At 41.1% G+C, this 22,168-nt stretch overlaps 1 protein-coding gene across 17 annotated transcripts in view; it reads right to left on the bottom strand.

Annotated features, from left to right (window-relative positions):
• Positions 1-22,168, bottom strand: part of NFIB (nuclear factor I B) — a 298,687-nt gene that overhangs the window by 57,880 nt on the left and 218,639 nt on the right. For 16 of the 17 annotated variants that reach the window (XR_013391119.1, XM_028711819.2, XM_028711820.2 and 13 more), the window contains exons 4-6: positions 14,831-14,899; positions 11,904-12,024; positions 10,430-10,548 (exon numbers count right to left, since the gene is read on the bottom strand). Coding sequence is in view for 16 of the 17 variants with exons in the window: in XM_028711819.2 (XP_028567652.1) it covers positions 10,430-10,548; positions 11,904-12,024; positions 14,831-14,899 (309 nt within the window). In the remaining variant the exon portion in view is untranslated. Of the gene's footprint in view, positions 1-2,668; positions 3,959-10,429; positions 10,549-11,903; positions 12,025-14,830; positions 14,900-22,168 lie in introns of those variants that run through there. The other variant, XM_077921163.1, reaches the window with a different exon arrangement.

Genomic DNA, 22,168 nt, shown 5'->3' with positions numbered 1-22,168 from the left:
CCCAAGAGGCCCACAGCACCACAAAGTGCACACAGGTGTAATACAGTTCCAAGAGATCCTTGAATTACACAGGCCTCCACTCGGGCAGCCTCCTCATCCTGTCTGTCATGATGATGAGCTCTTTCCTAATGTTCTCCAGAAATTAGAAGGATCAATATGCTGGAGAATATACATATAATACAACTGTACTAGCAAGATCACTCTGCAATGTTAAGAACAACCAGTTACAAAATCCTACCTAAAACTAACAACAGGCTATTAGATTTATACACTACAGAAAAATGTTGTGGATTACATCATCTAGGTCATTTCTTCAGATAATTTCATAACCGACAGAGACAGAACTTTAAAAGCAAAAAGCAAAGCCTTGGTGGCTGTGAGGAAATTTAATTGTAAAAGCCAAACATATTGCACTTGATACTGGCTAATATGTTGTTTGTCCATTAAGAACTGGCGTATCACTGAGGTTCATAATGCCTCTAGGGTAAAAAAAAAAAACCTAAACAAAAAAGCTACTGAGTGCAGTGTATTAGTATTAAGAATCTAAGAAATATTGGTCTACAGCACAAATCAATCAAGTATGATCAGTATTTTTTAGTCCTGGTGTTAGCCAGTTTGAAAAACTACTAACAGCAGAATACAGCCCTATGGAGTTATATAGGACTTACTCCCAAGTAAGTGTGTATTGGTTGCTGTTGAATTTTCCATTTTAGGAGATCCCTTTGAGGAACTGAAATGAATTTTAAAGCAGCACATTTAGACACAGCTTGAAATACAGTACAACTAAGGACATTTAAGGCTACTAAAAACTATGGGCTCATATGTAGATTGGGGCCACAATGTTCTGTTAGCATAAAAAAAAAATCTTATATTCATAGGTTTTTTTTAAAAAAATAATCTGGCTCAACATGTTTGAATTGTTGGAAACTGTAGTACAGCGACAGACATAAAACAGGAGAGAGAGAAAAGGAGAAAAGACCAGATTTAAACTTAAGCATGCTTATATTATTGTGATCAATTTAAATTTCATACATCAAGATAACATTCCCCTTGGCTAAATCAGATTATAGATATTCCTTCCAAATCCCAAACTGATTCCCCCTTGGGAATAAACATATGACTGCCCTGAGCAAGTCATGGCTCAGTACCGTCTTCAGTGTCTGCAAATTGCTGTATTTACTCGAATGTAATGCACCACCAAATCTAACACGCACCCTAATTTTCACGACGTTAATTAGGCCCAAAAAGATGTGCATTACATTTGAGTAAATACGGTAGTAAATATTACAGTATCAAGATATAAATTTATGTTCAGGACATGAGTGACAAAAGTAGGGCAATTTTTTAATTATTTTTTTGCAGCAATTTCTTTACTTGCCTACAAATTAGCATCCCCCTATGGCTGCTTTGAAGTGATGTTGAGAGAGGGATATTTATCACTTTCCTCCCATGCTGCTTCCTGATCTAAGCCTATGACAGGAAATATGCAGTTGCCCCTAGTTTAAAAATCCCTAAAAATCACAGGATATTCTGATAACAGATCTCCCATGTCATATCTAATTTGGTCCTCAGGTGACATAACGGACAAAGACCTCTGGCTGAGACCCTAGAAAGCCATTGTAGAACTGAGTATTAGGCTATTATCAGTGCTATTTTTCTGGAAAAAGAAGTGCCGGAACTCTCCACAAACTCTTCCCTTATTCTTTTATAATGGCAATGATGCCCACCTAAGAGGGGCCGGAACTGAGTTCCAGCGAGTTCCAGCTGAAAAGAAGTCCTGGCTATTATTATTATAATTATTGCTGCTGCTGTTGTTGTTAGTTAAATTTATATACTGCCCTTGATCAGAAGATCTCAGGGCGGCTGATTGTAGGTTTGACTTTAAAGCAGCAGCTTTTGTGATCAGATAATTTGAGATATTGTATTTTGAGGAGGTGGCGCTGTGGGTTAAACCACAGATCCTAGGATTTGCTGATCAGAAGGTCAGCGGTTTGAATCCCTGCAACGGGGTGAACTCCCGTTGCTCGGTCCCTGCTCCTGCCAATGTAGCAGTTCCAAAGCACGTCAAAGTGCAAGTAGATAAATAGGTACTGCTCCTGCGGGAAGGTAAATGGCGTTTCCGTGCGCTGCTCTGGTTCGCCAGAAGAGGCTTAGTCATGCTGGCCATATGACCCGGAAGCTGTACGCCGGCTCCCTCGGCCAATAAAGCAAGATGAGCACTGCAACCCCAGAGTCGGTCACGACTGGACCTAATGGTCAGGGGTCCCTTTACCTTTACCTATTTTGAGGAGAGACGGGGAATGTATTTACAGTGCTTTGCATCTGAAGTCCAATGAACCAAGAGGCAGAGGAAAATTTCATTCCCAAAGCTCTCCAGGGGCAGCAGACATTGCTGAGGATGGTCAGAAGTTTCCATTGCCTTAAATTCAAAGCAGCAAGAAAACAGTTAAAGCCTACCTGTGCCTTTTTCCTTTCCTTTCCTTTTCTTTCCTTTTTTTTTTTTTTTTTTTTTTTTTTTGACTGAGGTTTATATCTGGATAACTAGCTACTGACCTGGCTATCTGATATGAACATATTTTTGAATATATTCCAGCAACATGGAACCTCTTACATGGGTTTGTTGAAAGGTTTTTACCCTTTTCTTTACTTGGGAGGGGGGGTGAGGGGGAAGGCTCCCAGAACAGCTTACAAATACCTGTAATAAGACAATTCCTGCGCTCAGGCTTACCATTTAAGAAGACGCAACACAAAAGGAAAAGGGATTGGGATGGAAGAGGTTGGAAAGGTAACTCAGGCACCGGTTCTTACATACAGAGCTCTTGTAACAACTAGCCTCCCAGGATTGGGAGAACTGACCTTCCAATAAAAGCAACGGCCAGAATATCTTCCGGCCCTACCTGGTTGGTTGGTTTTTTTAGCAAGAAGGTATACGGAAGGCATCCACCTGTCAGGTCATGATTACAAAGACTCTCATGTGCAAACTCTGCAATGGACAAATGATTTGGAATGCTTTGTATACAGTAATTATTATGGATCTCTTCCCTCTCTATCCCTTATGTTATCCCCTGCTCAATTTTGTTTTATGTTGTAAACAAAATAGAAAAAAACACACAATCAAGTTATGGGAAGATTTTTCTTAAAAAAACAGACAACAACGCTACTTCCAGCCCTCCCAGCATATACCCGCTCCTTTGCAGGGATTCATCTTAGGAAAGCAAGAACTGAAGGTAAGAACTTGAAATAAAAACACAATAAAGGCTTGTGTATAATGCATGTATACATTTATTAGTATATATTGTAAGATGTTAAATATTTACAACAGTACAACAAATTGCTAGTGGAATATAGATATATAACTCTCTTAAAAGAAGCTTTTGGTCATGCTTTCGTTAGGACAGAATACACAGTTTACACAATCAAATGGGCATCCTGTAAAGGAAACCTTACCGAATAAATGCATTTTCCAGGTAAAGAATGTTTCTCCAGGGGAGAAGAAATAGGGCCTAGCCTTCAGTGTGTGCCTTAGGAGTTGTATTTTTCTGTCCTGTGTAGGTGAGCAGCTGGCCTAGCTGCCCAGTTATGGTTTTCAGCTCCTGAACAGCACTACGTACCTCCCCTTTTAATTCTCTAAGTTCTGAAATTAAGATTTCCATTTTAGAAAAACCGTGAGACGGGGGTCTAATAAGGAAAGGCCCATCAGGAGATGGCCCCATATTTAAAGGAATTCCAGGGAAAGCAAGTCCAGAAGATGGGGAGATAGCAAAAGATGGCAGAGGTCCAGGAGGAGGATATTCTGCAGCAGATACTTGTTCCTCATCACAAGGAAGTCCGGCAGGGGGAAGGTGAAGAACAGGCGAAGGGGATCCAAGCGCTTCTGTTTTAATGGAAAGCTGGGGTTGTACTAGTTTGCTGTTGCTGAACGCAGGAGAACCATAGGAAAGTGAGCATGATGAAGAAACTGTAAAATTAAAATGTATTTAATTGTACACCCTAATGTACAATTTCAAATAAATCTTTATATCTGTATTCAATGCTCTAGGAACACACCATAACATCCTTTTACTTTCCACGCCTGAGTAAATATGTTGTCTTAGTCTAACGTTAAGAATGAGTTTAACTGCTGTTGAGCTGTGCAAGAGAAACTGCTGCTGTTTTCCCAGGGACAATTTTTATTATTATATTAGAGGGTATGGGGGCTTCTTCTTAACCCATGCCAGTTCTTTTCATAGAGTCCTTTCATGGCAAATGTTCTGGCATCCTGTGGCATTTTAAATTATCCCCCTTTCTAAGCAAGATCCTCTTCCCATCAAAGGGATTTTTAAATATTTTTTTAGAAAGAAAGAGGGGAGGGAATGCATTCATTTCCCACAGTAAGCAATATCAACTATTATTTCATTACTTCATAAAACTGGGTAAGGATGGAAAGGAAATGCCATATTGCATACCAAAACCATGGAATGACTATTCATTTTCATATCACCTCCTAGCTTTGAATAGTACTTTCAAGAAACGCCATTTTGTGTGTGTGCAGACAGGGACTTGCCTTTCCATTCTCTGTCTGCAACTCCCTTCACTATATCAGTGTCCAACCCAAAAGGTGTCTTTTGGTTTCGGAATGCCTTGGCAGTTCATTGCAACTGGAAATCAGGGTTGTCTGTCTAGGACCAAGCCCACCATCCCTGAGCAAACATGGTACAGATTTGTCACTCATGGGACAAATTACTTAGCAAAGGCAGCCAGACCCTAGGGGGTGACTTGTGTCACTTGACAAGAGTTAGGTTAGAAGTTGCAGAATTAGCAAATAGCCACCGGTGGCGCCTGAGCAGAGGAGAGAACATCTCCCTCTTTTCTGGCAAACCATTATGGTGATTCGGGAGTGATGTGCTTGGTTCTGGTTGCCAGGATTTCTAATCTGAAATTCCAGGCACCTTCAGGTACCCCACTACTCCCCAAGCAGCTTCTGGGATCCTGGCCAAAATGTGTGTCATGCTTTGACAGATTGCTTTAAGTGCCCTTTCATCTCCAAGAGATTCAGCTTGGCTCAAGCCAGGCAAGGCACCTCACGGGCAGAAACAGCACTGGATCAGAGTCTATTACTGTGAAATTATTGTGCTTTTGAACTTTTATTTTGTGTCGGTGCTTTGCACATTCCCTTCCAATTAAATGAACTGCAAAGTCCCCTTGCTAATTTTTGAGCACTTCGTGAAGAATGCGTGCGCACCGTGCTCTTGCGCTCCTGACATGTACTTACATTTACTATTTCAAATTAATCTGCAAAGAAGTTAAATGAATAAATAGGGGGGGTTATGTTAAAGTAATTAACATATCGGATGCCATCTTTATATGTGTGTGAGAGAGAGTGTGTAAAAGAAGTAGCATGGCTCAAGAGATAAAATAACATATTAACCACTGACTTTAACTTAATAATCGTTAATAAACGGTGAAACATAAACTCCATGAAATATATATTTTTAACCCACAAAATTCTCTTTTCTCACACTGTGATAAAATTGTCATCATTTTTTATTTTTTTGAAAAGAAGAATTACTTACCAGTAACTGTGGTTCTGCATATTCATACTTGTGGAGCAAAGATCTCAGGTGCTGCTGAGCTTCAGGAACCTTCTAGAAAAGCTGTGCCTGCCATTAGTGCATGACCGTACTCTTATGGCAACTGGATGTTGGGAACTGAGGTTACAAATAATCTCATCTTCTGCCACTAGCCTCAGAAACTTATGAAAGCAGCAATTTGGCCAATAGTGTTTCTTCTTTTTCCTTTGTGACGTGACCCGAGTCCTCTCGTATGGAGACCCTGGGGATGAACTGTACCAGGTCCCTTGGTACTTACCAACTCAGAACATCAAAACCATAGCTCTCGGTGCTGAAGTTGCCACAAAACCAGACCTCAAATGTGCCAATTCATGGTAAGAAACATATCTGCCCCTGAATTTCAGGAGACCGGAAAAGTATTTCCTGATAACGCAACGTAACAATGTCTTGGGTGAAGAATGGACAACAGGTGAGTGTGATGGAATTCTGAGTGAAGCGAACCCCAGATATAGAACGTCAGAGTTGACTTTGAGAGATAAAAAGGGGTGTAAAAAAGAGTGGAGCTGAGCAGAGAGTGAAGGGGGTGCAATGAGGGAGAGAATGAGTGTGTTGTGTTCTGGTAGGATTCTCAAACCACATGTCTTGTGTGAATGTATACAATAAAAAATCCTATTGCTCTCTAGAATTGAGTAGGTAATGACAGGTATTTTGACGACCACTACTAGAAGTCTGGGCTTAGTGGATTGAGTGAACTAGTTAACTCCAAGGACCAGGGCCTCGGAGAGGAACCTAGAATGTGTCAAAGGTTTCCTCTGAAAGATTGATCATGCTGCCTATCCCAAACCAACCTTATTCTAAGTTGGAAACACATTTGTATTTGCACATTCAGGATATGCGAAGCCTGGCAGTTTAGTTTACAATGGAAGGCTGTGCTTATCACTGAAGCACATCAACGGAAGTTGTAAGTATTTAAGTGTTTGAGAGGCAAAGTGACATGACAAACATCTCTTAAAACTAAAGAGACAGGATAGGAATCAATTCAGTAACCATTTAGGACGCATAGCAAGGAATCGGATAACACTCCAAACACATCCAGCACTATAATTACTATAAACTAATATGAATTATCAGTCAAAGTTTAGACTGCAAAAAAGTAAAACAGTCCAGTCCCTATAATAAATCTGCATGGGAAAATTATTCCTGATACACCATAGTTCATGATAAAGGAGCTGCAAGAGGGTGGACAATTTTTGAAAATTGCCTCTGCAGACATAGGCACATGATGTTTACCCATTTTCTTTCCCATTTTAGCCTATGTCTTTTGTGTAATTCATGTGGCAATAGCCACCAGCGATGTCTTTCCTATCAACGTATATTACAGGAGCAGGACTAAAGCAATGGAACTAACATCCTAAACAAATAACATAGGTTGCTTTTTTCAATGCCTCGAGTACCACGAGAAAGGGGGGGAGAAGATTTATCGCCCGGATATGTTTTCCTACACCTCAGTTAAAATGGTTGACTATACTTAAAATTGCCAAATAAAGAAAGGGGGGGGGGGACACAGGAACTTATGCCACTCCATAACCCAGGCCCCTTAAATGACCGGTTTTTACCATGAATCCGTTTAGACACAATTTTTTCCCCTCTTAACTGCAGGTCACCAAAGCTTAAGCACCACAGAACTCTGCACTCCACAACTAGAATTATGCAGAGACCACCATGCAAAGGAACTTAAAAGATTATCTTTCTTGATACAAGCATTCAAGTTTTAAGAATTGGGTGACTTTTCATGAAATCAGTACCAAAAATCAACAACAACAAAATAGAGCATCTGTTCAGATGGTGCTCCCATCACTCATTGCATTTCCCCTTCCTGTTCCCCTCATGGTGTATAGAATGGGAGCACGGGATTCCATCTTATTCTGGGTATGGAAATCACTCTAACTATCAATAACTAGGGTAAATGAGAATCCTCCTTAAATAGTTGTGAAGGTTCCTAGTACAGACGACCACTTCTGCATGTGGTGAGGGTAACTGAGGGAAATTGAAAATAAATAATTGAGGATCACTTTTGAGCTCATTCTTTGGGAGATGAATAAAGAGCAATGTCTGAGCACCCCAACAGATGTTGATGTTAATAATAATAATAATAATAATACCAACCAATAGGCGAGTCTTTTTTATTTTAAGCCCAATCCTATATCCCCATGTTTGCAAATATATGTACAAAAAGATGCAAATAAAACTTGCATTATTTATAGAAAGTTGGGGGTGGGGGAGTACATTCCAAATTGATATTTTGCAGTAAGTGGGAAGAATGTAAAAACTGACCCAAATAAAATATTGTTTAAACATGCTGTAAAAAGATCATTTGGGGGAACGGGGGATACTGCCTGAGGTGCAAAGGGGCCGAGAGACATAAATATTTGGGGAATACTAAAATGGAACTTTTATGATTGGTACCACAACTGCTCCAAAGAGTGTAACATTCCCTTTAAGTAAAAACCCTGCACAAAAACCATCTTCTTAATGCTATGTTAAAAAGAAACAAGGCAAAAAACCCACGATCAATATAAATCTGAAACAAAGACTATTGCACAGTGTATACAATATGTAATTCATTTTTATGTGTAAGCTAGAAATAGTTATTAATTGCAACTGGGAAACTGGATAACATCATGGGGTGATGAGATGAAAGATAAGGATCTTCTGAGAATGGGTAGCTTTCACTGGCTCAGGAGAAGTTATATCCTTTTACCACAAAATACCTAATTCTAGTAACCCATGCACTTTTCTGTATAATATTGCAGGTCTTTCAAAAAGCAAACAAGGGCATGAAATTCTGGCAGAGACAATTGGCCAGAACTAAGGAAGTTTGTTTTTTGCTGATCGGATATGCTTCACTTGCCTCCATTATGTGCTAAGCGAGTTTCAGCTCCTCAACCCCACTTCCATGCACTGATGTCAGAGGACATCAGTGATGATGTCAGAGGACATCAGGGAAAGACTTGCCACCAACATAGGCAACGGCTCTCGCTGATGTCGTCTAAGACAAGGCATTGGTGCTCAGCAGTTTGATCTTGCTCAGCCCATGGTGCAGGAAAGCCCTTCTTTGCTGGAAATTACAAGAAAACAGCTGCCACTGATGTCCTCTAAGGCAAGACAGTGGGGCTGAGGAGGTGGAACTCAATCAGGCCTTATTACTATTGCCACTTAGCTAGGAATATGGCATATCACTTGTATCAACAGAAAGTCAAATGTAAGGAACTGTTTTATTCAAGTACCCCATTTATATTTCAGATACTTCTTACATAAGGGAAGGTGGGAAAGGAACTGGTTGATAGAACCATTTAAAAATGTTCCTTTACAACAGGGGTGGGTAAGCCTCTGCCTGGATCTGTGCCACTAAGGCAGGCATGTCCTAAGTCTGTTTCGGGGGCCTAATCCGGCCCGTCAATTGATTTAATCTGACCCCCATGGCAGTATATGTCCTGGGATAAAGTTCTTAAAAAAAGCCGGCCCTCAGGCATGTTCACTTCATCAAATCTGGCCCTCTTTGGAGAAAAAAGGGTGCCACCATCAAAGGGTGCCACCAAGTTGTCCCAATTTGTCTGCTCTTAAAAGATACTCTAAATGACTGGCCATGCCAGGGCTGGCTGACTATCAAGGCGGTGAGTTATTCCTCCTTACAACTGAACTATTAGAAGCCTATTAGCATTGTGGAACTTCCTCCCAACTCAGATTCGACAGGATTCGAAACCTGCGGGACCAGAGATTCTTAGAAGACTGAATTAAATATTTGAATTATTTAAAAAGCAATTGTAATAAACAGATTACGCTAGTAGGACTGCAAGAAGTTCTGTAAGGAGGATTATGTGAAATACCTCAAGGAAGACCATGAAAAGAACTACTAGTTAATGATAATTAAAAGTAAAAGAGAAATTAGGAAGTATTCAAGTTTCTATTTGGTTTTAAGGTGAATTTTATTTGCTGCCTGGTTTATTTTTTTATGCACGCTTTATATGAATGCCTTAAAGAAATAAAAATGATAAATGATAAACAGAAGGTGCACTTTGTTATGTTTGTTATGTGCAAGGATGTGGGCAGCATGATTGCTGGCTAAATGTCTATAACTTTCAGGGTAGCAGTTACTGGGCAGTAGAGGGTAAACTAGTATGTTCATTGGCTTATATGTATAGATAAACAGAAATAATTTAAGAACAAAGCAAAATGAAAATTTCAGGACATTAGGGAGCATAAAATAGGATGCAAATCACCAGGGTTAAGGCTCTTAGATCTTTTCTGGACCTGCTTCCGAACCTCTATTAGCAAACCAACATGGGGAAATAAAACAAGTGAAGCCATTTCTTTTTCTTTATACCACAGGTAGCTTCGACTTTCTTAATGTTTTCACATCAACTTGCTATTAAAGGCACAGAAACAAGGCCAGAAAAAAGGCCGAATGTTTATTCATTTTCTTATAAAATATACGGTGAAAGCTTAATAATTTATTCAATTATTTACCAGCGTGGCTAGATTTTGCTAGCCAGAGAGTCAGATAAATAAATTAATATCTATCCTGACCCTCTAATTTGACAGGATTAGTTTCCAGTAAAAACTGTTGTTTTAGTAAAAGGATTGGTATGCATATTCACAATATCTGGGTGTAAAAATTAAAAAAAAAGGATGATGGTAAGGTTAATGATGACTAATGGACACTACTTTGTAAGTTTGAAAAGTCTAGGAACATACTTCAGCCTAGTAGCAGATTTAGATTTGAATCTCCATTTCAAACTGCAAAGCATGAATGTATTTATGAGGTAAAACAAAATTCCACAAATGAGCCTGAAGCACTATAAAGATATGGATTTACTCACCTTGATCTCTTTCATGCCATGTCCTGCTCCCAGCAGCTGGTGAATTGGGGGAAGGATAAAAGTCCCCTGTTGGGCTTGGTTCCATATTCTCATCTATGGATATAGTTTTGGGTCTCTTACTGTGAATATATAAGAAGAAGCATTAATTTAACTGCCTTCATGTGTATTAAAAGTAACAACAGACAGCTCTTTTGATCCAGATGGCATGTGTCAAGCCCAAAACTATTCCTGGGTTAAACCAAACTCTGAACTCATGTTTCCAGATCCAAAAACCTATTGCTCACATGCTACATTGAGGCTGAGAATATGCGCAGATAAATAGATAGATAGATAGATAGATAGATAGATAGATAGATAGATAGATAGATAAATGATAGATAGATGATAGATAGATGATAGATAGATGATAGATAGATAGATAGATAGATAGATAGATAGATAGATAGATAGATAGATGATAGATAGATAGATAGATAGATAGATAGATAGATAGATAGATAGAGATGATAGATGATAGATGACAGATGATAGATAGATGATAGATAGATAGATGATAGATAGATGATAGATAGATAGATGATAGATAGATAGATAGATAGATGATAGATAGATAGATAGCAAGGATCTCACTAGATTTACAAGGAGCATCTCCACCTCCATTGTTCAGCCTGGATACTGAGGTCCAACTCCAAGGGCCTTCTGGCAGTTCCCTCACTGCGAAAGGTGAGGTTACAGGGAACCAGGAAGAGGGCCTTTTCAGTGGTGGCGCCTGCCCTGTGGAATGCCTTCCCATCAGATGTCAAAGAAATAAACAACTATCTGATTTTAAACGACATCTGAAGGCAGCCCCGTATAGGGAAGTTTTTAATGACTGATGTTTTATCATGCTTTTATTCTGTTGGGAGCTGTCCAGAGTGGCTGGGGAAACCCAGTCAGGTGGGTGGGGTATGAATAAATTATTATTATTATTATTATTATTATTATTATTATTATTATTATTATTTATTATTATTATTATTATTCACACTAGTATTTACTGTTGCTGCTGCTGCTATTGTTTGACAAAATGATCGCTTTGAAAGCTTCCACTCTATTTTGTTGACTTTTTTGATAATGAAAAATGTATCACCACACCTACTTGATTCTTCCATTTTAATAGAAAGCATTGGAAATATTTAACTGTTACTTGTCTACACATAATTAAGAAGTACAATATTGCACCTCATCGTCATTTTATTTACATGCCGCCTTTCCGCCATTAAAACCTATGCTGAAGGAGGCTTATGACATAAAAAGAGTTGCATAATTACAAAAGGTAACTGTAAATAAAGCACATCAATAAGTACACTGCTGAATTGAACAATTTCCACATAAAGCATAAGATATAAAAATAAAAAAAACAGCAGCAGCAACAACAACAACAACAGAAACATCCTAACAATAGCTAGATCTTTTTTAAAAATGATATGCTCACCTGGTTGGTGGAGAGGATAGTGACCTCTGTAAGTTTACACCCGAGTTCATGTCATGGTAGTATGGTTGACTTGGAAGTTCTCCAATTGGGAAGTTGACTCCAGCTCCCTGGGTTATAGGCGCTAAAGAACACAGCATTAAGATAGTCACACCAGTCTTTAAACAGCAATTTAATACTCACAAAAGCACACCCTTAAACAAAGTTCTCTCTATATTTTTGTCTATGAGAAGCAAGAGGAAATTAATTTTCCTAGTTGCATAATTTGAGGAAAAATTAACCCATAACCAGGGAAAAGCTAGACAGTTATGTGATTAACTAGTTCCATGAGTTCTCGTGGTCCATCAACATTTCATGAAAAAAAGTGAAAATTACTGTCACAAGTACAATACTTCTATTACATAATTTAAAATGTATTTATTCTGGACGCAACAACACAAAAATGGGATTATTTTAAATGCAGCATAAACACACGCTTGTTTCAGTTGGTGAAACAGAATATCTATTGGAAAATAAACTCTTATTTTACATACATTAATATGCTCCATGCATTATTTTCACTTTCATTAATACAAGCATGCATTACATTACTTATTTACAACAAATGTGTGTATTTATTATCTCTTGGTGTCCTTCAATCAAATTCTTGGGGTAGTTTACATACAATTTACTTGCTAATTAGAAGGGCCCAGAATGTTAAACTAATTGTTTCATGTCACAGAATAATAATCCCAAATACACCTGAAATTGGAAGTTTTCACTGTTGCTGCATATTTTTGAATGACTTTAATGCAATTTAGAATACTAAAGGCTGCAATTGTGTGCCCATTTACCTGAAAGTAAGTGCTAGGGAATACAGTGGAATTGACTCCTGAATAAACATGCACAAGTGCTGTACATTAACACATTTTTCTATTCAACCAACAACTGCACTTTACCATGCAAGTATATTCAAAAACCATGATGAATAATCTTAGCTCAGGCTATTCTCTAACTATAGGATGCTCACTGGATGTATTATTCTCATGACAGATAAAGAAATGTTCCTAATGTATTTATTAACTATTCGGAACTAAAATTAAACTTCCTATTTATAACATTTCTTTCTTGCTGGCATAATAAAGCTTATTCCTTGTTTAACTGATTTCCATGCTTATCAAAAAAACTTCCTCGCAATCTTCAGTATAAACTAAACTTGGTATGCAAACCTTTGTAGAAAATAAAAATGTCTGAACAGATCAACCTGATACTTCATTAAAACAAAGCTAATAGTATAGAACTGAAACTATTAATTTAACTGCAATCTCACTCTGCTCTTTCAACCAAAGGCTTGCAGCCCAATCCTATGCAGGTTTATTCAGAAATTAATTTGATGGCACTTATTCCTAAGGAAGTGTCCATATGTTTGCAGCCATAATCATATATATTTGGTGGACCTCGTTGAATGGGATTAATTTATTAAATATACCGTATTTTTCGCACGATTGGACGCACCGGACCATAGGACGCACCTAGTTTTTTTGGGGGGGAATAAAGGGGGGGAAATCCCCTTTATTTCCCCCCCAAAAGCAGGTCAGGGAAACCGAACCAGGTCGAGGAACAGTGGGATAGTGGCGCTGCGCCTCCCTGCTGTCCCCCGAGCTTGTGGGGCTGGCTGATGTCTGCCTGGCGCGCGGGGCGCTCTGCTTCAGGGCGCCCCACCCGCCGGGTGGCAGGCTACTATCCGCAGCGTGGGGAGCCCTGCGGGGAACTCCTGCAAGGCTCCCCACTCTGCGGATGTCTGCCTGGCGCGAGGGGCGCTCTGCTTCAGGGCGCCCCACCCGCCAGGCAGCAGGCTGCTATCCGCCATGTGGGGAGCCCTGTGGGGAATTCCTGCAAGGCTCCCCACGCTGCGGATGTGTTCCCGAAGCGCCTGGAGCTCTGCTTTCAGGGCGCCCGACGCTCCGGGAAGCAGGCTGCTATCCGCAGCCTAGACACGGCTAGTGGAGCGCTAATCCCGAAGCTTGGGGCGTGCGGAGCTCAGCGCGCCCCAAGCTTCTGGGCGCCGGCAAGGTCTCCGCTAGGCCTTGCTGGCGCCCAGAAGCTTGGGGCGCGCTGAGCTCCGCACGCCCCAAGCTTCGGGATTAGCGCGGCGCTTCGCTAGCCCTGGGAGAGCCCCGCAACGTCGCGGGGCTCTCCCAGGGCTAGCGAGACCTTGCCGGCACCCAGAAGCTTGGGGCGCGCTGCGCTCCGCACGCCCCAAGCTTCAGGATTAGCGCGGCGCTTCGCTAGCCCTGGGAGAGCCCCGCGACGTCGCGAGACCTTGCCTGCACCCAGAAGCTTGGGGCGCGCTGAGCTCCGCACGCCCCAAGCTTCGGGATTAATGCAGCGCTCCGCTAGCCGTGGGAGAGCTGGGTCTCCCACGGCTAGCAGATAGCTTCCTGAAGCCTGGAGAGCGAGAGGGGTCGGTGCGCACCGACCCCTCTCACTCTCCAGGCTTCAGCGAAAGCCTGCATTCGCTCCATAGGACGCACACACATTTTCCCTTGCTTTTTAAGAGGGAAAAAGTGCGTCCTATGGTGCGAAAAATACGGTACTCTGTAAACATGTAACTTATTTACAGGGCAAGTCAGAATGTTAGCAGCTTGCACAAAGTCATTTAGTGAAGTTCATAGGGTTCACTACTCAGATATATAATCAGATCCTACTGTATAAACGCTAAACAATGCATATTACCCCACAAAAACTGCCTGTATTTTTTAAAAGCAAAAGGTTTGTCAGAATATGCCAATTCAACAATGGGAGGCCAAGGGGGAAGAAGATTTCACTATAACACATGTCTAGGGTTCCACGGACTTCAAATGTTAATGTTTCCTGTGGTTTGGAGTTCAGATTCTTAGCCAGAAACATTGTAACACACAAAACTATAGGTTAAAAGAAGAGAAACTTACTTCTCGACACCCGCACCAGTTCCGATACATTGAAGACTCCAGATTTTACAAAACTATCCTCAAGATACACTGGAAGGGAAAACATGAAAAGACAATTAGGTACATTGGGGTGAAAAATACATTCATAAATTCAAATCCACACTCAAATGCTACAAAACTCAATTGCCAGAATGTGCCAATTACTACGAGACTTTCTACGTTGGTAGATTATTGCAAATAAATAGCATATAATTGCTTTCTTGATCAGTTTTCTATTTGTTTTGGGAAACTGTCCCCCCGCCCCCATGGAACTGGGCAACACCAAACTTGCACACAAGCAAATGTTTCAAGTATGTTTCACAGTGGCTAAAATGGCAAACCTTTTACTCAAATAGATTTTTAAAAATTGTTATTATTTTGTTATTATGTTACGTATTTTTGTGTCTTGATGCTGTAAACTGCCCTGTGTTTCTCAGATGATGGGTGGTATATAAATAACAACAACAACAACAACAATAAACATCAGGAAGAGCTTTCTGACGGTAAGAGCTGTTCGACTGTCGAATGGTCTGTTGTGGGCTCTCCTTCCTTGGAGGTTTTTAAGCAGAGGCCGGATGGTCATCTGCCATGCATGCTTTAGCTGAGATTCCTGCATTGCAGGGGGCCGGACGAGATGCCCCTTAAAATGTGTGTGCATTAAGCTGAGTGGCAATGGAGAGGCACCACCTGTTGTGTGTCGAGACCCCATAGCCACCCCCTCGTTGATGCATAAGACACGAGGACACAGATATTAGGTTAATGGTTATTGGGCAAATTGAGGCCACAACTTTATTGGTTACAGATTATCAGTATTGGCTTAGACATTGGAATTGACCTGACGATATCTGACTCCTGCCCATCACGCAGGGAGTCCTATAAGGGTCCACCACCAGTAGGGGGAGCCCCGTCAATGCAAACAAACTCAAGCTCCCCCTGGATTCCCGACGGGGTTGTGACATGGCCCTAGCCCTGCCCCAGGCTTCAGACATGATCAACACCCCCAGATTCCTTTAACGCAGCCTTTCTCAACCTGTGGATCCCCAGATGTTGTTGTACTACAACTCCCCTCACCCCTAGCTAGCAAGGCCAGAGCTCAGGGATGATGGGAGTTGTAGTCCAACAACATCTGGGGACCCACAGGTTGAGAACCACTGCTTTAACTGAATACCCTTAAGCTTGGAGGGGCAGGTGATGGCCACACCTCACCTCCCCCATCATAAGATCAACCAATGCCTAACTGCCAAACCTTACAAAGTTGTGACGATTGCTATGAGGTAGGCAAAAACCAAATGGCCCACGCCAATTTGCCAAGTGGAAAAATTTCTACCAGACCCCTCAACGGCAACCAACTGAGGTCCATAGCAAGGCCAATATCAAAACCTGAAAATAGGGAGGGCGGGTGGGAGATGGAGGAAGCGAGCCAGAAGGAAGCTCTGTGGCTCGCGCCACCATTTAAATGGGGCCTGGCCATGCCCCCCCCCCCAGTCAGTGGATTGGCTGGCTGGAACAATGACATGGACGGGGGCCTCTGGGAGACACGTGACTCTGCCCCCCGCCCCCGGATGGGAGTGGGTGGCCATGTGGTCCACCACAAATCTTCCCCACAGAGAAGTGGAGCGAATATCTATTTCCCCTTATTGGCAGCAGAGCACCCAGCCAGGTGAGTTTTAGCAGCCCACCAAAAAGCACCTCAACACAGCAAGGAATGGTCATTTAATCTCCAGACCCTCCTCCTGGCGCACAAAACAGAGGTGCAACTCAGCTTGTAAATACGTTCAAATGCATAGCAAATAAAATTGATGAGGCATGTAGCCATTTCAGGATAGGGAAAGCGATTTGAGGGGAGGAGTGTTTAAAGAGCGGACAAGCGCTTCTATTTTTCTTTTCCATTTTCCTTCTTATCTCCTGTACCTGCTGATTCCCCCCCCCCCCCCCATGGCCAATTTGCATTTTTTTTTTTTAATACAGCGATTTTGCAGTGAAGAGGTTTTGCACGGAACAGCTGTTTAAAACATTTAAGAAACTGCGCCACGGAGTTGCCTTTAGCAACAAGCAGTGAAAATAAACACACTGCATGCTTTCCTTTGGGCTGAGGAAACAAAATGGCTAGATTGTGCTCAAGAAGGGCAGAAGTAAGGTGACAGGCAGCACTCGAGGAAACGTCACCACAAACGTAAAGCCCTGCCCAAACAATGCACCTTAGTGTATTCACAGTTGCGTAATGTGCGATTTGACATTAGATTCTCTTCCTTTATAGGGTTATCTGTGGGTTGGAAAAATCCCAGTCAGCTGGCAGGAAAAGGGGAAGCTGCCCCTTGAATGAGGACATCATATGTACACCATCAGAGAAAGAGAGAGAGAGAGAGCGCTTTTAATCCACTTTAAACTCCCACGTGGAACCCTAAACTAGAAAAAATAGCTGAGCTTAGAGAACAGGAGTATTAAACGTTGTTTAGCATCCATTTTCCATGCTTCAGCAGCCCCCACCAGAAAACAAAATTGCATCTGTGGATAAGGGCAAGAAGTTGCTGGAAGATACTTGCCTACATGTTTAATTTCCACAACATGCAATCCGGAGTAAGGTTACCAGATTTTTTTCAATGAATCTGGGGACACTTTTCAACTTCAATAGATTTTGTATGGGGACTAATTTGTAAATCCAGGAACTGTCCCCGGGAAACGGGGACGTCTGGAGAACCAAGTTAGAAGAAGAGGGGATACTCTGCCCACCATTAAATAAATAGCAATTAACTTCATCTTAGCAATGAAAAGGAAATTGAAAACCTTTCTTCTCTTTGAGCAGCGTAAAAAAAAAAAAAGTTTCTACCTTTTACATAGCTTTTGTATATTCCTTGACCTGGAAAAAGGAAGCAGCCTAAGCACACACCCCCCCTTTTCATTACACAGACAAAGCGATACTGAGAGCAAAACCAGCTCTGAAAATGCAGCAGACCAACAGTTTCTATTTAAAATATTAAATGAGTGTTTAAAAGCTTAAATGAGAGTAACCACATAGCTGGCGCCGTGCTGCATTACGCATCATCCCCAAGCACTCTGCTCTGCAAGTTGCATTCCAAAGGTACCTTTGAGTACAGGAAGGTAAACACAATATGTTCTAGCACCAAGAGGATTTGGTGAGGATATCTAGTTAGCAAATCCACTGTGGCTGGGTACTTGACTTCCAGCTGTGTGATAGAAAATCATTCTATATTTGCAATCTGCTGTGATGGAAAATCACTCTATATTTGCAATCTGCTGTGATTTGGTTGCAGAGGCGGCAAAAGGTAAGCAGCAGAAAGTTCTTACCAAACTTTGGGGTGGGGGGAGCTATTGTTGTTATGTATGCGTGCACAATGGCTAGATGTTAACCTCTGTTGAAAAGAACATTTCATTTTTCTATCATATCATCACAGTTTGTTCAAGGGAAAAGAAAGAATTTCCCTCCCACATTGCATGGTGCTTTACCTTCAAAAATGCTGTGCTATGCGTGTCTACTCAGAAATAAGTCCTACTGAGTTCAACAGGATCTATCACGGGACTGCAACCTAAGTACCGTATTTTTTGCACCATAACACTCACTTTTTTCCTCCTAGAAAGTAAGGGGAAATGTCTGTGTGTGTTATGGAGGAAATGCCTACGGGTGGCAGGCCTACGGATTTTCCTCCTCTAAAAACTACCTGCGTGTTATGGTCGGGTGCGTGTTATAGAGCAAAAAATACGGTAATTCCTGCATTAACTCATAATATACATTTAAATATAACTTCTTGGCATATATTTCTCATCTACTCCCTGTCTGGTGGCCAGATTTCACAGCACTTAAAGCTAATATAAGGATCTAGCAGCATCACTGACTAAAGACCCATTTTGCCCAAGAGATAATGTCATGTGGAATAGCATAATTCACTAATTATTATCGCTGCTAACTTTTAAATCTGGTGGAGGAAAAGACTCTTCCTGCAAAAATCTGAACAATGCCATTTGTTATCATCAAAGGAGATGCCTCCGTATTTAAAGACCAAAGAGCTGGAGAGGTTAATTGCTTTCTTCTTTTTTAAGGAGATGTGAAAACCCCTACTTTAATACTACAATTATGAGGCTGGTGTCATTGTGAATACCGGGCAAAGACCCAAGTACTGTGTGCACCCATCTCTTAAAAGACAAGTTTGGAGCAAGTTGTCATAACACAGCCTGTAAAAAAAAGAAGTACCTGAAGGCTATGTGGACTTTCAAAATGCAAGCTAGTGCTTAAAAATGGATTTTCCTCCATTCAAACACACCAAATTACTAGCTGTAAATCTTGAAGGTTTATGATATAAAATATTTCATCCTACTAAGAACTACCTCTTTCAGAACATTTAAATCACAACGGCAACTTGTGTTAAAGGGCTTAGTTCTACAGATACTTAAAATACCTGGTCTGGTATTTACAAATCTTCATTCAGTGCATTAAGGATCTTTCAGTTTAATTATAAATTTATGAATAAAGCTATACTGGGGGGGGGGTTATTTCAAAGACTAGAATTGCCTTCTGGGCTCAATGAACACTATTTACAGCTCATCAGACTATGTCTTGATACTGGACTGATCATGAAGAAAAAAGTAATCAAATTGTGCTCAGATACCACCTAATACAAGTTCAAGACCTGGGTATCCAACTAGTAAAAAGAAAAAAAGAAAAAAATCTGGCCAATTGACTAGGCAAATGTAATCAAGGAAAGTTCAATAATTTTTCACTTGATCTGAAGAGAATGATGCTTTAATTATCACAGGTTTGGCACATGCTGATTATGAAGGGATTCACACATTTTGATTGGGCTTTGTAGCCACCACAAAAAAGGCTACGTTTATCAGGTCCCTTTTTCTCCCTCAACTAGCAGGGAGTCGTTCCCAACATTGTGTTATGCCTCCAAAACTAAGCACAAGGTAATAATCCCCTGCTCCCTTTCCAACTGCAAGCTTTGGAGCTAGAGAGACTGCTGGAAAATTGATGGAAGATCAAAGGTGTCCCGAGGAACTTCTGGAGCAATTCCTCATCTGGGAACATATGTCATGCTGTATTTCTGAGGTGTTCAGAGCCCGGCAGAAATACAATTGTCCAGGGCTGGGACTTGTAATCCTCTCAATAACAAGGTGAGACAGCACAGCAGGCACTGAGAATGGACTTGGGAACTACAGAACAGAACTTTTTAAAATGGCAAATAATTGGTATAGTAGGGTGCAAGGTTTCTATAAATGTGAATTATTCAGTCACTACTGAATGGCTCTTCTCTTTGGCTTTTATTATAGAACAATAGGGTCAGCCAACAGTTTTACTTACACACACACACACACACACACACACACACAATAAAAAATGAACTCAACTTAGAGATAAAGCCAAGAAACAGCTATTATTAAAAACAAAAATTATAAAGGCGGATGTGCAATGGGCAAATAGCGAATATCCCTAACATCAACTATCAGCATCCTCTGAACAATCCTTTCTATCAAGTTCAAACAAGGACATGCAGCAAGTACTCTTAGAAAGTACTACACCATTAGGAGCTCCTTGCATCATGAGATTTATCAGCACCATAGCAGATGTAACTTAAACATGATGTACATAACGTACTCCCTGTGAGATTGTATCACTTCAGAATCCAGGTGGGAATCACATCTCTGAAGCTTCATATCTCTGGAATCGCACCAAAAGCTTGCGGCAAAAGGAACATTCAAACGTCATATAGAAGTGTTTTTCTTTTAGCCTTGTGTTAGCTTGCCATATGTACAGGTTTTGAATGCAGGTGGGAATCAGAGAGCACTTAAAATTGTGTTTCTGCTTATCTGAATTAATTCCGAGGAAGTTTTGTTTGAGGTGGCCTTAATAGCCAAGGTGAAGTATCGTTAGTCATTATACTGTCTATGCATCGTAAATGTATTTCACAAAGAATAAATGGTATTGGGGGAAGGAGGTGACAGTTGGCAACTGGTTGGTTATTCTGTTTGTTGACTCTCTGAGAACATGGGAGTGTAGAAACTTCAAGCAAACGCTGGCTGGAGGAGTTACCAACCTGACAAGTAGGGATTTACCTTCAAGTCTTGTGTAAGGTGTCTATTTTATCACAAATAGCTAACAAGCACACCAACGCTTATTTTTGTTTGCTCTATTTATTTCAGAAAAGAGAGAACTTCCAGCAACCTTGCATCTCAAAGGCAGGGACAGTGAAACCTCTTCCATTTGCCAATTGGTAAGGCCAACTGTGTTGCAGACAACATCTGCTGGCTACTTCAGATTTTATTATTACTGTTTTTGTGAAAAAGAAAGCCAGAAATGTAAACATGGAAGAATAAACACATTTCACTTTAGTTTTAGTAACTTCCTGCATGTCTCTTGCACATGGCACACTGCAAATCCAAACAAACAAATCATTATATTTTAAGCGAAGGGAAGAACACTGTGATCTCTGCCAACATCCCTTCCCATTCAGAAAGAACACTACCCTGCTTTATATTCTGAAGAAATCTCAAAGTGGTTTACAACACATTAAATCATCAGTGTGGTGTAGTGTTTAGACTAGGACTTGGGAGATCAGGGTTCAAATCCCCACTCAGTCCTGAAGCTCACTGGGTGACCCTGGGCCAGTCACAACCTCTTAACCTACCTCACAGAGTCGTTGTAGGGATTGACTGAGGAGGGAGGGTGAACCATGTACTCCTTGGAGGAAAAGGTGGGGCACAAATAAGCTCTTCTGCTTACCTGTTTCGGAAAGCTGGAGGGAGCCAGCCAGATGGAGATATCATTTACCAGCCTGGCATCCAGAGATCTCCACCTGGCTGCAATTGGACCTGTGCCAGTCTAAAAATGTGCCTGGCACCTGGGGAATTCCTAACACTGATAAACAGATCTGGGAGGGTCGAGAAGGAAGTTAGTACAAGAATCTGGGGCATATTTAATGGTTTGGGATACTTGAGGTGGTGGCAATGTTAACTAGGAAAGCTTTTTGGATGTCTATGTGTTTTGATGAGAACTTGTTGAAGGTGCTAGGCAAGGAAATGGGCAAAAACCTCTGCTTGGCCACTGGGCCTGTAATACTGTATGTGGATGCTGCAGCTATACTACCACAAAGTTGTGATGTTGCACAACTCAAGTGCTCCTTATACCCCCTTGCTATAGCCTCCCCGACTTGCACAGGCAATGAAATGATGTCATGTGATTCCAGCTGTGCTACAATAAGTTGGTGAAACTGGGTTCCCCAACTAATACATGTGTTATGTATAATCAATTCGCATGTAGGATCTTGTAAAATGTAGCACCTGCCTATCAACGGTAACTGAATAACA

This window comes from Podarcis muralis, chromosome 17 (assembly GCF_964188315.1).
Source record: "Podarcis muralis chromosome 17, rPodMur119.hap1.1, whole genome shotgun sequence".
Lineage (NCBI taxonomy): Eukaryota > Metazoa > Chordata > Lepidosauria > Squamata > Lacertidae > Podarcis > Podarcis muralis.
The sequence above is the reverse complement of the archived record's forward strand: the minus strand, read 5'-3'. Positions and strand labels throughout refer to the sequence as shown.